Source organism: Phyllobates terribilis, unplaced genomic scaffold (assembly GCF_046119375.1).
Source record: "Phyllobates terribilis strain yellow unplaced genomic scaffold, ASM4611937v1 Scaffold_8__6_contigs__length_399053987, whole genome shotgun sequence".
Taxonomy (NCBI): Eukaryota; Metazoa; Chordata; class Amphibia; order Anura; family Dendrobatidae; genus Phyllobates; species Phyllobates terribilis.
This window is the reverse complement of record NW_027362768.1, coordinates 176,113,713-176,129,757: the sequence shown is the minus strand read 5'-3', so window position 1 is coordinate 176,129,757 and position 16,045 is coordinate 176,113,713. Positions and strand designations below refer to the sequence as shown.

Sequence of the window (16,045 nt, the reverse complement as noted above, 5' to 3'; positions counted from 1 at the left end):
TAATATTTTTGTTGTATTGTCGCAACAGCACCACTGTGGCCATATTCAGTACTGCATGTACAATAGAAATTGCTAAGAAAATTACTTATAGCGTACCTGTCATTTCAGGTGACGTCAGGATAAGCTGTTTTGCTTGTGCACATGAGGAATAACAGTATTTCTGACCATTATATGATGCATAGACTTCATTTTTCCTCTCTACTAGCTGTTATGAAATGTCCAATACACAGCCCACACAGACACGTCCTGTCTCTATGTAGCACACATTTATAAGCATCAGCAACATGGAGGACATTATACAGCAGTACTTAGTAGTGTAGATGTGACTCCAGCACTGGGAGGAGATAAAGCACTTACTTGAAAGCAGCAACATGGAGGACATTATACAGTGCCAATAAGCAGTGTAGCTGTGAATCCAGCACTAGGATCAGATAAAGCACTTACTAGAAAGCAGCAGCATGGAGGACACTATACAGCAGTAATGAGCAGCATAGCTGTGAATCCAGCACTGGGATCAGATAAAGCATTTACTAAAAAACAGCAGCATGGAGGACATTATACAGCAGTAATGAGCAGTGTAGCTATGAATCCAGCAATGGGATGAGATGAAGAACTTACTAGAAAGCAGCAGCATGGAGGACATTACACAGCAGTAATGAGCAGTGTAGCTGTGAAAACAGCACTGGGATGAGATAGAGCACTTACTAAAAAGCAGAATGGAGGACATCACAGCAGTAATGAGCAGTGTAGCTATGAATCCAGCACTGGGATGAGATAAAGCACTTACTAGAAAACAGCAGCATGGAGGACATTATACAGTGGTACTTAGTAATGTAGCTGTGAATCCAGCACTGGGAGGAGATAAAGCACTTACTAAAAAGCAGCAGCATGGAGGACATTACACAGCAGTAATGAGCAGTATAGCTGTGAAAACAGCACTGGGATGAGATATAGCACTTACTAAAAAGCAGCAGAATGGAGGACATTACAGCAGTAATGAGCAGTGTAGTTATGAATTCAGCACTGGGATGAGATAAAGCACTTACTAGAAAACAGCAGCATGGAGGACATTATACAGTGTTACTTAGTAGTGTAGCTGTGAATCCAGCACTGGGAGGAGATAAAGCACTTACTGGAAAGCAGCAGCATGGAGGACATTATACAGTGTTACTGAGTAATGTAGCTGTGAATCCAGCACTGAGATGAGATAAAGCACTTACTAGAAAGCAGATCTGTGTTTGTCTCCCTTTACCAGCTCTCCCACTATTCTTCTCTCTCCCTCCTCTCTTCTTAAACTGTAATCTAATCCCTCAATAATTCCATCTTGTCTTCAGTAAAACGGATTTTATCAGTTTGAGTCGAGAAAGCATATTTCTCTGATAACATTTATTGAAAGTTTTGTTTTTTTTATATTTTCTTGTACTATAGATTTATGCAAAGTTTAAGTTTTTTTTCAGAATAACATGGATATTGGAGGGCTGGGAAGGGTGCGGTGCATGTATAAATGTCTGGGTGGCATGTGTAGCAGGCATGTATATGTCACAAATACTAAAAAACACATGATCGCGCTCTATTCAGGGACTTTACATTTCCCTGTTGCTTATTTCTTCCAGGTTTAATAAAACAGGCACATGCCTTCACGCAATGGGTGGATATTGGAAAAATTGCTGAGCAAAAAAGCTTTTTATGTGAACATGGAAGAGCTGAGAGCTGTAAAGAGCCATCTGGCAAGTCATTACTGTCTAATTCTTGTATGGTCTGACTGCAAATACAGAGCCGAAGGGTCAATATTTATTTAAAAAAATACTAACACTTAAAGGGCTATGCTGTGATTCCCACTGATCTGTAAGGGAATCTATCAGTGAATGCTTAATTACCCTGCAGCGCCCCCACAGGAGAAATTAAGCATTACACCTATCTCACTGAACGCTATGGCTGTATATAATGCTCTGACGAATTGGGTCCTCCAAACCAAAATAAGCCCTTTGCATCTACTCTCAAAAATGTTCTATTGTATGTAGGACTTTCTCCGGTTTGAACAAGGGTTATATTGTGAGTCCTCCAAATTTAAACTATATTCCCATTGTTTAACCCGCTGTGATCCCTTGTGATGGGGGTGAGGTGCCCACTTTGTCCTCCAGATATGGTTTGGGTCAAGTTTTATCTGTTATTCTAAATTTTTGACAAAAAAGGAGGTGCAAGCAAGTATTAGTTGATAATCTCTATGAGGCTCCTGAAAAAAAAAAAAAGACTTTGGGAAAAGTTGGAAAATCTCCCGAACCCTCCAGAAAACTCAGCATTTCAGGGAGGCGGGTCCTAAGTATGAAGGGGGGATGGGCTGGGAGGTTTCATGACCGCAAAAAAGGGGCATGGCTATGGCCGAAAAAAGAACTGACGAACTCCGAGAAACCAAAAATATGACCTGTAGATTGCAAGCTCAAGTGAACAGCACCCTCTATCCTCTGGCCAGGGGCCCCAGCCATCATAATAGCATTACAGCTAGGGTCCCCTGAGGGCCCAGAAGTGACTGCTGCTAATAACAGCACTAATATTGGTAATAAATAATAATAAGGCCGAGCCGCTGACATCCGAGACAAGATGCATAAAAGTCCTTGTCTGATCCCACTGAGACGCCTCTTAGGTTTTATTAGCAAGAGGCCGAATATAATAATTAAGTCTCATTCAACTTGGAATGAAAACCATTCAGGAATAATACTCTGTCGCTGTTATTAATTATCTGCCGGGTATTTGCTCATCCACATCAGAAGAGTCTCTGTTTCGGCCCCCTCCAGCCCCCATGCATGACTAAGCGCAGACAAATACCGATGAAACAGAATGAAGCTGCAGCCAAAAAAAAAACAAAACAAATCACATCAGATATTCTCCTAATAAACAAGAGCAAAAAAACAATACATACCACAATAGTCATATAAAAGCGTCGAGGCCATAATGATATAATAGCACTGCCAGCATGAGCTAACAAATGCCTTTATGGGGTTATAATCGCCTAATCGCCGTGTAATGAAAAGTTCTGCAACTTTCTGAGATACTTTGTATCTTTGTGTTTCAAATTTGGAACTTTTTTTTTGTTTGTTTCCCACTTGTTGTTATTGAATGGAAACATCCTAAACCAGTTTGAGAAGTAATTTACAGTCTGATATCATCAATCCCATCATACCCTCGTAATTTATGGATAACTGACCAAGAAGGAGCATTCTAGAGTTGAGGTGCAGCACAGGAGAAGTCTCACAGACACTGTATTAAGAACACTCTGTGCCCTGACAGTGGCAGCACAAGCTGGGAGTTGTAGTTTCAGCTTATAGATTAACGTTGGTATGACGGCGGCTGAGTGTTTGGCTTCGTCCACATTTCTACCCGGCAGGAATTCTTACGTTCTTCATGGTTAAATGGAATTGTGAGTGATTTATGAAGCATCTGTAATGCGCTATTAGGGACATTAGGCTCTGACACCCGGGTAGAATGTCTTTTATATATTGTATATGTCAGTTTTAGCACTTTGGGCATCACTAGGAAACATTAAAATCTAAAACATACATCCATATTTGTCAAAAGCAAAATCGTACCCCTGTCGTGCCAGGAAAATTGGCAGAATATTAAAGAGAAAAATGATGCAGCGTCGGCCATTGCAGGCAGCGAGTTTGGCAGCTTTCAGCAACAATTTCTGGGATACTTTTCTTGTTTTAAAATAAGAGAAAAAGGGGAACAAGAGGGCAGTGAAATAATACAGAGAGCGGGTGAGAAAATATAAAGACGGAGGAGGGCACTACAGAATAGGTTCACTCAAAAGTGCCCCTACACTGCAGCAATATGTCCTCAGACATACAAAGCTCTAGTGACCATTCCCCAATAGCGCCCCCCTCTGGAATAAACTCTCTCCTCCCTATTGCTTATGCACAGTCCCACTTTTACAAAACTCATACTCTATTTTACTGAATACTGGATTTAATCATGGTATATACTCCAGTCTCCTCCAGAGCTGCAATCAAAATTCTACTGTCTAATGACAGACACACCTAAGGCTCATGCGCACAGATTAGATATCTATGATTTGACATTCTTAACCTGCTGTAAAGCCACGCTGTATCCTCATATACCACTGTTCTGTTTGGTCCATGATGTGCCATATTACGGAGATATTCTCCCCTAGAAGTTTCAGACTATTGAATTGTGTCTAATGCGATAAGGAATTCACCTACACACCAGCACACAAGAGTATTCTCAATTTAGTCATTAGGATCGTCCCTCCTAAGCCGTCTATATGAGCATGTAGGTCATTGAAAGCTGAATAAAGTGATACCTTGATATCTGCGATCCGATGCTTTATTCCAGAGAAATCCACGTTTTTCTTAATATGTAAATGAGCTCCTAAGATCTATGGGCCGGACATAGATCTCCCCAAGAATCCGGCACGAAATATAAGGAGAGCAGACTGTCAGTCATTACATGTCTCACGCCCCCTTTCATTTAAAATAAGTTCAATGTGATGCTAGTCACTACTCACGGACAAGCCGTGAGGCAGGGTGGTCATACGTTCCGAGGTCAAATACCAAGAGAGCATGTAGTAAACTACAGGGGAAAGACAAAGGCGAAGTCAGGTCACGGTCCGAGGTCAGAATACCAGGAAGATGGTGAATCAGAGCAAAGGAGCTAGGCAAATGGATGGTCAGAACTAGGTACAAGGTCAGGCAGCAATAGATCAATAAACATGGCACAGAAATACAAGGCAAACCACTGAGCAGATGCTACGTCTGACAGAGATCTGGGATCAACAGCTCAGCTAAGTAGCTGGGTATTCACCTGGAACAGGGAACAGCTTTAAGAAGCACAGCACCTCCCAGACTCAGATTGGACGGCTGAGCTGTCCATCAAACACTGACAGCTCAGAACGCCCCTGCACCAGATTGGACGACTGAGCTGTCAGTCATCGCGTCCAAGACACACTGAGCGGAGTAATCACGACACGCTGGAAGCAGATTTTCGGGGAGATCTATGTCCGGCCCATAGATCTTAAGAGCTCATTTACGTTAATACACATTATGTTTTACTCTCCATTCACATCTAAAATTCTGCTGATTTCCTGATTGCGTTCAAGGTTTTATGTAACAAGTAAGAATGTGTTACTTACACTGAGCCAGGACTTGCGGTAGGAGGGGGACCTGGAAGTAAAAGTAACAAGTGATAAATCCAAATTGTAATTAAATTATTATGAAAAAAAAAAAGAAAGGGGAAAAAAAAGTTCTTATTTTTCCCAAAAACTCACCAAATTTGACATACAGCACCCCGGTGGTGGAGACAGTTTTCCTCCCGTTAGTAGCCACACACTGGAAATATCCGGTGTCAGTTGTGTCCAGGTTTCGTATCCGCAGTCTGGATCCATAATTAGTGGCTCGAAAGGAAATCCTGCGGGGTTCTTGTACGACTGGAGCATCATTTTTTAGCCATCGTATGGTCGGGGAAGGATTTCCCGACACCCTGCAGTGCATCTCTGCCGTCTGCCCCAGCGACATCGTTATATTATTCATTGGTTCATCGAGTGTCAAATAAATACCTGTCAGGACAAAGCAGAGGGGACTTATTAGAGCAAAAAGTTACATATTTGTAAGGTATAGAGACTTACCTGTTCAGTAAATCGCACATTTTACAAATTATGTATGGATTTAATTTACATAAAATACCTATCCCCCCCCCCAAGAAAGAACTCATCTCTTATTTATGGGATAGGGGATAATTTGCTGATCGCTGGGCACCTGGAACCCCAAGTATGGGATCAGCAGTACCCGTCCTGAATGGAGCAGAGGTTTGTATTCTCGGCCTCTGCCCCATTCATTGTCTATGGGACTGCTGGAGAAAACTAAGTACAGAGCTCAGATTTTCCAGCAGTCCCACAGACAATGAATGAAGCAGAAACTGAGCATGTGCACCTTTGCTCCAAAAACTGCAGAGCCCGGTACTCCACGTTCCCATGTCCCATCTAAGGGCACTACTGATAAGGGATTACTTGTAATACTTTAACTAATTTGTAAATACTTCGTAAATCAATTCTATCATTTTACTGATTCTTAGCCTGTATTAAAGGGGTTGTCTCAAGATCTTTAGGAGTGCAGCATTACAGACTCCGGGATTCACATGGAGTCTGGTTCAGCGTCTTTGTTCAGGCGTCCATCAAACATGGTCCGAGCATGGACCTAGAAGCCACGGGTCTCCTGAGCAGAGATGAGCGAGAGAGAGACCTCTGGAAGCCCCCTAGCCCTTACATTTTACAGCACCAAAGTTCGGGTCCCCATTGACTTCTATGAGGTTTGGGTTCTGGTTCAAGTTTGGGTAGAGTTCTGGTACCCGAGCCGAACTTCGAACTAAAGTTCGGTCGAACCTGAACATCCACGGGTCCGCTCGTCCCTACTCCTGAGCAGAACTTGACAGCTTCATATATGTGAATTTGCCTTTCTATAACCAATTGCTTTACATTCAGGTAGAAGTTGTCTTCAAATTGCTATCTCGTTTGCAGTTTTGATGCATTTTTACGTCAATCTCAGCATTGGATTATATGGTCAAGGGGGGCAATATAGAAAACCGTCTACCTCGTTTTCATCGCTACTCTCTTTAGCTTTAGAAACAGCATCAAAACTGCATGTATAAATTCACCCTAAGGATCTGCTCCAATATCCATTTAAGAAACATTTTAAAAACTTTTCCTAGTCATTTTATGGGAAATCCACTTTGCTGTTTATATGAGAAGTTTTTTGAGCTTTTTTTTCCTGAAAGAGTTTTTGAAAAACTCCTGTTGGAAAAAAAATGCACATCATTCCTTTGAAGTGAATTATTGAAAGAATCCTCTCCAAACTAGGCACTGTACAATCAAAAGGCTTAAAAAAAACCCAACAACCCACTTTAGGGAAAAAAAACTTTCCCCAAACTATTCAAAACTGCTTCAGGAAAAGAAAATCTCCAAAAGTTTCCTAAAGAGGTTTCAATGTGAAAAACCAGTAATTTCTGAATGCCTGTGTGAACACTGCCTGAAGAAGGATATGGAAATCATGGTTAGTAGAGATGAGCGAATCGATTCGCAAGACTCCGATGCAGCAGTCAGGCCAGAATTCGGAGTATTCAGCGCTGCGTGATAGGAGCCATGTGAGCGGCTTCCTACCAGCCGACATCCTCTCCTCTTTTGATTAGTCAGCCTGGCTGGTTTGCACACAAACGACATTGCGCCGGGATTTTTAAATTAAAGAAGAGCTATGGATGCCGTCCAGTAGAAGGAGATCTGCAGGTCTGCCGTCCAGTGGCCATGGAAAACTGACCTGGCCGCTGTACCAGGGTCCTACAAATGTACTCATTCATCTCTATAAAGATTAAGCTGGGACGTGAACAAGCAGGGTCTGTTGGCAGATTTTTATTCCTACAGCCCAAGAGTCAACCTGAAACCAAAAACAATTGTTTGCAAGAAGTAGATTTTACAGTATACAGATGGAACAGCAACGGTGACTAGGGATGAGCGGACCCGTGGAAGTTCGGGTTCTGTTACCCGACTTTATTCCAAAGTTTGGTTCGGGTACCAGAACTGTACCCGTACTTGAACAAGAACCCAAACCCCAATGAAAACAATGGAGACCCAAAGTTTTGAGCTGGAAAATGATCTCTCTCTCCTCTCGGACTTCCCCTGGAACTCTGAACATTGCAACAGACTTCCGGTAGAAGTCCTTGTTCAACGTTTAGCATCGGACAGGTCCGCTACGAACCCCCAACTTTTAAGTTCGGGTTTGCTCATCTCTAATGGTGACCCTTCAAATAAAAAATAATAATAATGCAACTCCTCACCAAAAATAATAGGATTTTTTTTTTTTATTAAAACTGTTTATAAAATTAATTCATGTTTCATTAGTGCTGTATTGGAACAACAATAAAATGGTGCAAAAATGGACATAGACTCCAATCAGTGGTATAATATGGATGGCCCGCACCTAGCCCCTAACACTGATCATTAGCACTCCCTTCTATCAGTCCAATAATGAACCCTTTATCACCCAAGCACATTTTAATTTAAGGATATATTTATGTAATTACAGGTTGACCTATGACCCTCTAGTTTTTTTTTTTTTTTCAGATTATTGCTGAAATCCAACATGAAATTTGAAATTTAAAAAGTTATACAATGTTACATTTTTTACTTACAATTTTTATGTTACATTTTTTTTTATTACCCATTACCCTAATCCTAACCCTAGCCCCAATTAGATTCAGTAAAATAGTTTAAAAACATAACATTTTATTAGTGCTAGGGTATTTTATTATTTTTAAAACTTTTTTTTAATTTTCTAACAGTTCTCCCGACAGGTCTTTTCTTTCCTCTCACAAATTTACAAGCGAGAGGAGAATAATTAAATAGCCCCTTCACAGACAAAGAGGGCAGGATCTCTAGTGCCACCTGTTGAAAGTAGCAATCCTAAAAAAGTTAAAATCAATCATTTAAAAGGCCTTGCCGTATGACTTAGGAGAGGCAGAGAGCTGTGGAAGAACATTGTAGAGCACATGTGCAATGGAAATGATTCAATATTGTTTTCATTCATTAGTGCTCAGTCTCTGTCATCTCAGTCACTGCCTATGCAGAGTGCAGCAGTTGAGATGAGTTTGTCATCGGCTGCTCTGCTACTTTCTACATCGGGAGCAACCGAGATCACAAAGCTCACTTCATTGTACGGATAAGTTTAATATCTTGGTTGTTCCTATTTCAGAGTGCGGCCTATCATGACAGACTCATCTCGACTGCTGAGCTCTGCATAGGAACTAGTGGCAATGACTGCTTTACTCTCTCTGCTAGCTGGTTGCAGAGTTGTTAGATATACGGCGTCAGTGCGCTTCTCTAAAAATAAGTGGTGCTGCTGGCGCTCAGTGCAATGGAATTCCCAGTGCTGGATCCCCCAAATTATTTGACATTTGTTATTTTGCGCCCATAGAATTAGGTCCCAGGACATCCGCCCCAGTGCCAACTCCTCACGCTACACCACTGACTTCAAGTATAGCAATCAGTATAGCAATAATGGTTAGTACAGATACTGAACAAGCAGGATCGGCAGGAAGGAGAAAAAACAATGAGAAATGAAGAAAAAGCTAAGATTACTAGGAAGCTGTGTTGTTACATTTTATTTGGAAGCAGCTGTTTAATGTTGACCTGCTTTATAGACTCTGAGATTCATATGGATACATTGTGTCAACACAGGAATGTTTCCCATGTCAAAATAAGAGGGGATGACTAATAAAGCTATCCTTGTGTAATTCTACAAAAAAATTGTCTGTTTAATGGCTTTTTTGTTTTTTGCCAAGACAAACGCATCAGTCCAGTCTCTATACATAACGCGGACATCAAAGTCAGGGATCACATAAAAACAGAAGCATTCCAGAACCAGTCAAACAAAAACTGATTTCTTCCCTTCTTCTTGGCAATGCGGCCACATTGTTCAGCTGCCGGCACCATGTGCGTCTCTTTCATGTCAATCTCCTGCTATTCTTTAGGAAATTAATACTTTTGGTTTGGCTAGGGCGAGCTCTGTAAAACGGTAATAATCCCCGATTTCGCCATGATTGTCACCAGACCATCCAAAGAACAGGCCAAGACAGACGGCTTCTATGGAAAGGTCCTGATGATGGCAGACTGAAGACTGATCCTGTAATTCTACTGTAATGAAAAGCCGGAATGTTCTTCTAATTAAGGCTGATCTTTATTTTATTATTGTCAGAAACCGAGGAGCATTTCTCATCCTAATCATATAAGTAGAATGGACCAGGAAGGGTGGCCAAAACTTGATTCAACCTATTCCAAGTAATAGGATATTCTAAAATACCTGAACTGTACCAAGATAGCAACTGTATTAGGTGAATGTAGACCCTAGATGGGGCCGTCATTAGGTTGGTGAGGGGAAAGGGGGCTGAGCAATTGCCCAGGAACCCCAACCCCATAAGGGTACCCAACCCCATAGGGGCTTCCCAGCTATTACAAGCAGAAAATGCATTGATATTAGCAGTCATATATTGTCAGTGCAGTTTCTGATGTTTAAAGTGAGGCAGGACCTTTGGTGTCGTCACGGTCATGTAATGATCAATATAACCAAAGGTCCTGTACCCTGCAGGAGCCTAGAAGAATTGAACTGGTGAATCCTCTATAGTGTGTATGTATGTATGCTGTGTGTGTGTATACATACTGTATGTATGTGTATATACATATGTGAGCATGTGATCTGTATATACATGTGTATGTATGTGTAGTATGTATACATATGTGTATATGTGTTATGTGTATGTAAATGTGTGTATGTATGTGCTCTGCTTATAAACGAATGTACTCTGTGTATACATGTGTGTGTACTCATTCTACACATGTGTGTGTGCGCTATTTGATATACATAAGTGTGTATGTTTTATGTGTATATACATGTGTGCAGCATGTGCTATTTGTATATATGTGTTGTGTGTACGCGGGTGTGTATGCATGCGTTCTGTGTATACATGTGTGTATGTGTTCTGTGTGTATGTGCTCTGCTTATATAGATCTGTATATGTATGTGCTCTTGGTATATACATATGTGCATGTATGTGCACTGCGTTTATAGTTGTGGGTTTTTCTATACATGTGTGTGTATGTACTCTGTATATACATGTGTATGTAGGTGCTACTTGTATATAAGTGTGTGTGTGTTATATAGTGATGTGTCTGTGTGTTATATAGTGATGTGTGTGTAACATGCAGTGTGTTTATGTAGTATACACATTTAGAAATTCCAGCAGCGCAGACAAGAGATCATAGGTGTAAATATGTCGGCAATCACATAACGAACGAGCAAAATTCTGCTCATTCATTGGGTGAATGGATTGTTTGTGCTTGAAGAAAAATCATTGTTCTCACATCGCCTGGTGTAAACAGGAGATATGCTGCTGATAGCGTGATATGTAATGTATGGGGACAGAATGATCAACTAGAGATTCTTGGCTAGCGTGAGTAAAGAGGCCAATAAACAAGAACGACTTCAATATAGTCAATGGCCCTTGTTTAACAGTCTGAAATCTGCTATTGGAAATGCACCCTAAGGCTGTGTGCCCACGATGCATTTTTTAAGCGCTTCCGCAGCGGCAAAAACGCATGGTAGAAGGCCTGCCATGATCCCCAATGATAGGCTTTGTGCCCACGATGCAGAAATGCTCCGGATTTTTCCTGAGCGTTTCTGCATCTCCCTGGCAGAAAAAAATGCATGCGGATTGTACGTGCGGATTGTACGTGCGGATTGTACGTGCGGATTGTACATGCGGATTTTACATGCGGATTGTACATGCGGATTGTACATGCGGATTGTACATGCGTTTTTCCTGCTAAGGACATGCGGATGTGAAGCGGTCTTCACTTGCATTTCTGCATGCGGGTTGTCAAGCGCTTTCCAACCGATTTTAGCATCACTTGGAAAGTGCTTGACAACTTGGTCACACAATATAAATCCATGCAACCGGCATGGATTTATATAGTGTGACCCCAAAGAATGGTTAAAAATAAAAAAATAAATCTATACTTACCTTCCGATGGCCCCCGGAGTCTTGCTTCGCTCCGTCCTGGCTGCCGGCAGATCGCGGTACACTGAAGGACCTGCCGTCACATGACTATGATGTCAGCGCAGGTCCTACAATCCACCGCGATCTGCCGGCAAGGGAGGACGAGCGCACGGCGGACCATCAGAAGGTAAGTATAACATTTATTTTTTATGTTATTCTTTTTTTCACAGGTTCTATGGTACCCGGGTCTGGAGGAGAGTCTCCTGTCCTCCACACCCGGGTACCATCCGCACATTGAAACGCGTGGATTGCGCATCTACATATACAGTGATGCGTAATCCAAGCGTTTCAATGCAAGTCAATGGCGGCGAAAACGCAGCACTTCCGCAAAATAATTGGTAGTGCTGCGGATTTTTCCGCAATGATAATCCGCAGTGGAAATTTCCGCAGCATGTGCACAGCACATGCAAATTATCATTGGGGACCATGGCAGGCCTTCTACCAAGCGTTTTTTAAGCTTTTCTGCAGCGTTTTTGCCGCTGCGGAAAAGCTTAAAAAACGCATTGTGGGCACACAGCTATAATCCTCATGTGCTTTGCACATGCTGCGGAAATTTCTGCTGCGGATTATCATTGCGGAAAAAAACGCAGCACTACCAGTTATTTTGCAGAAGTGCTGCGTTTGGATTATGCATCACTGTATATGTAGATGCGCAATCCACGTGTTTCAATGTGCGAATGGTACCCGGGTGTGGAGGACAGGAGACTCTCCTCCGGACCCGGGTACCACAGAACCTGTAAAAAAAAAGAATAAAATAAAAAATAAATGTTAGATTTACCTTCTGATGGCCCCCGCTGCGCTCATCCTCCCTTGCCAGCAGCTCGCGGAGGACTGAAGGACCTGCGCTGACATCATAGTCATGTGACGGCAGGTCCTTCAGTGTACCGCGATCTGCCAGCAGCTAGGATGGAGCGAAGCAAGACTGCGGGGGCCATCAGTAGGTAAGTATAGATTTATTTTTTTTTATTTTTAACCATTCTTTACAGTCACAGTATATAAATCCATGCCGTTTGCATGGATTTATATACTGTGACCAAGTTGATAAGCAGGGAGATGCAGAAACACTCAGGAAAAATCCAGAGCATTTCTGCATCGTGGACACATAGCCTAAATGTTTGTGTGTGATGATGCAATATGTTAGCTTTTGGGCCTCACTTTTAACATTTGCCAAGAGCCACATATTGTGTAAAATCGGCCCTGATCCTAACGGGAAGAAGCTAACGGGACTAAAATATCCCCCTAAGGATTATTGTACTTGAAGTACTATTAGATTCTGGTCTATATTAAATAAACAGGACACTATTTTATCTGTTATATTCTAGTACATGGGATGGGAGTAGTATTATAGTAGTTAGATTCTTGTACATAGGGGCAGTATTATAGTAGTTATATTCTTACACATAGGGGCAGTATTATAGTAGTTATATTCTTGCACATAGAGGATAGTATTATAGTAGTTATATTCTTGTACATAGGGGCAGTATTATAGTAGTTATATTCTTGTACATAGGGGCCAGTATTATAGTAGTTATATTCTTGTACATAGGGAGCAGTATTATAGTAGTTATATTCTTGTACATAGGAGCAGTATTATAGTAGTTATAATCTTCTACATAGGAGGCAGTATTATAGTAGTTATATTCTTGTACATAGGGGCAGTATTATAGTAGTTATATTCTTGTACATAGAGGCAGTATTATAGTAGTTATATTCTTGTACATAGGTGGCAGTATTATAGTAGTTATATTCTTGTACATAGGGGCAGTATTATAGTAGTTATATTCTTGTACATAGGGAGCAGTATTATAGTAGTTATATTCTTGTACATAGGAACAGTATTATAGTAGTTATATTCTTGTACATAGGAGCAGTATTATAGTAGTTATATTCTTGTACATAGGAGCAGTATTATAGTAGTTATATTCTTGTACATAGGGGGCAGTATTATAGTAGTTATATTCTTGTACATAGGGGGCAGTATTATAGTAGTTATATTCTTGTATATAGGGGGCAGTATTATAGTAGTTATATTCTTGTACGTAGGGGGCAGTATTATAGTAGTTATATTCTTGTACATAGGAGCAGTATTATAGTAGTTATATTCTTGTACATAGTGGCAGTATTATAGTAGTTAGATTCTTGTACATAGGGGCAGTATTATAGTAGTTATCTTCTTGTACATAGAGGCAGTATTATAGTAGTTATATTCTTGTACATAGGAACAGTATTATAGTAGTTATATTCTTGTACATAGGGGCAGTATTATAGTAGTTATATTCTTGTACATAGGGGGCAGTATTATAGTAGTTATATTCTTGTACATAGGGGGCAGTATTATAGTAGTTATATTCTTGTACATAGAAGTATTATAGTAGTTATATTCTTGTACATAGGGGGCAGTATTATAGAAGTTATATTCTTGTACATAGGGGCAGTATTATAGTAGTTATATTCCTGTACATAGGGGCCAGTATTATAGTAGTTATATTCTTGTACATAGGGAGCAGTATTATAGTAGTTATATTCTTGTACATAGGTGGCAGTATTATAGTAGTTATATTCTTGTACATAGGGGCAGTATTATAGTAGTTATATTCTTGTACATAGGGGACAGTATTATAGTAGTTATATTCTTGTACATAGGGAGCAGTATTATAGTAGTTATATTCTTGTACATAGGAACAGTATTATAGTAGTTATATTCTTGTACATAGGAGCAGTATTATAGTAGTTATATTCTTGTACATAGGAGGCAGTATTATAGTAGTTATATTCTTGTACATAGGGGCCAGTATTATAGTAGTTATATTCTTGTACATAGGGAGCAGTATTATAGTAGTTATATTCTTGTACATAGGAACAGTATTATAGTAGTTATATTCTTGTATATAGGGGGCAGTATTATAGTAGTTATATTCTTGTACGTAGGGGGCAGTATTATAGTAGTTATATTCTTGTACATAGGAGCAGTATTATAGTAGTTATATTCTTGTACATAGGGGGCAGTATTATAGTAGCTATATTCTTGTACATAGGGGGCAGTATTATAGTAGTTATATTCTTGTACATAGGGGCAGTATTATAGTAGCTATATTCTTGTACATAGGGGGCAGTATTATAGTAGTTATATTCTTGTACATAGGGGCAGTATTATGGTAGCTATATTCTTGTACATAGGGGGCAGTATTATAGTAGCTATATTCTTGTACATAGGGGGCAGTATTATAGTAGTTATATTCTTGTACATAGGGGCAGTATTATAGTAGCTATATTCTTGTACATAGGGGGCAGTATTATAGTAGTTATATTCTTGTACATAGGGGCAGTATTATAGTAGCTATATTCTTGTACATAGGGGGCAGTATTATAGTAGTTATATTCTTGTACATAGGGGGCAGTATTATAGTAGCTATATTCTTGTACATAGGGGGCAGTATTATAGTAGTTATATTCTTGTACATAGGGGCAGTATTATGGTAGCTATATTCTTGCATACAGGTGGCGATATTTATGTAGTGAGATATGTGTTCAGAGGGGACAAGATTAAAGTAATTTTATTCTTGTTCTTAGGGTCAGAGCTTATAGAAACCATAGAAAATCCCAGTATTTTAGATGTGAGTTTGTTATGTCTCCTAGCATGAATGAAGGTTTGGCATGATGCTTAGTGAATGTTCTAGTTGTAGGCAAAAAAAAAATAATAATGTAAAAACAAATTACAGTAATTACGTTATTCTTTAACGACATCATTATTTCCATATTACACTGCTGAAATGCAGCACAGATTTTCTGTAATACGCTTGTCTTCTTTAAAGGAGCTATATTAAATATGTATTTTGCACAGCAAATTTGTATAGACCATGGATCGGGTTCTGCCAGCATGTGTTTCCCGAAAGCCATTTTGAGCCTATAATTTAGTAAAATCAGGCGTAATCCCGTCCCACAATGAGTAATGTAATAGTAATGATGTGTATATATTGGTCCAGGAGGGCCAGTAATGGGTTAATGTGTTGATAATGGTCCAGTACCACTTTGTTAAAGACCTTCTCCTTCCTCCATGTACCTTATCCTCATCCAAGACATCTGCAGCAACTTAAGTCCTTGGCACTTAGCTCTGCATGATGTGAGCTGTACCAATTCACAGCCCTCCATTCACTTTCACCAGAGTGAGTTTGGCCGCTGTACCCGAGTCTGCAGCCAGATACATGGAGTTTCTGCCATTCAGTGTAATAAGCGTGCCAGCTACTTCACTGCCCCAGATCTTGGAAAGTACAAAAAGAAGTAAGAAAATCCAGAAATTAAAACTGAAGTTGAAATACTAATTATTTTGTGACAGAGCGTATCTTCGTTGCGATAAACTTGGATTCATGCATTGCCTGCAACTGAAATGTTTTCCGTTCAGCCTCAGACTTGCAGTGTAATTGCACAGTCTCATTCC

The 16,045-nt window shown here is 40.3% G+C and overlaps 1 protein-coding gene across 1 annotated transcript in view; it reads right to left on the bottom strand.

The window, feature by feature from the left end:
• The window catches only part of ROR1 (receptor tyrosine kinase like orphan receptor 1), a 308,028-nt gene that overhangs the window by 78,998 nt on the left and 212,985 nt on the right, over window positions 1–16,045 (bottom strand). Inside the window, exons 3-4 of the mRNA XM_073643816.1 lie at window positions 5,282–5,569; window positions 5,147–5,177 (exon numbers count right to left, since the gene is read on the bottom strand). Of these exons, the coding sequence (XP_073499917.1) occupies window positions 5,147–5,177; window positions 5,282–5,569 (319 nt within the window). The remainder of the gene's footprint in view (window positions 1–5,146; window positions 5,178–5,281; window positions 5,570–16,045) is intronic.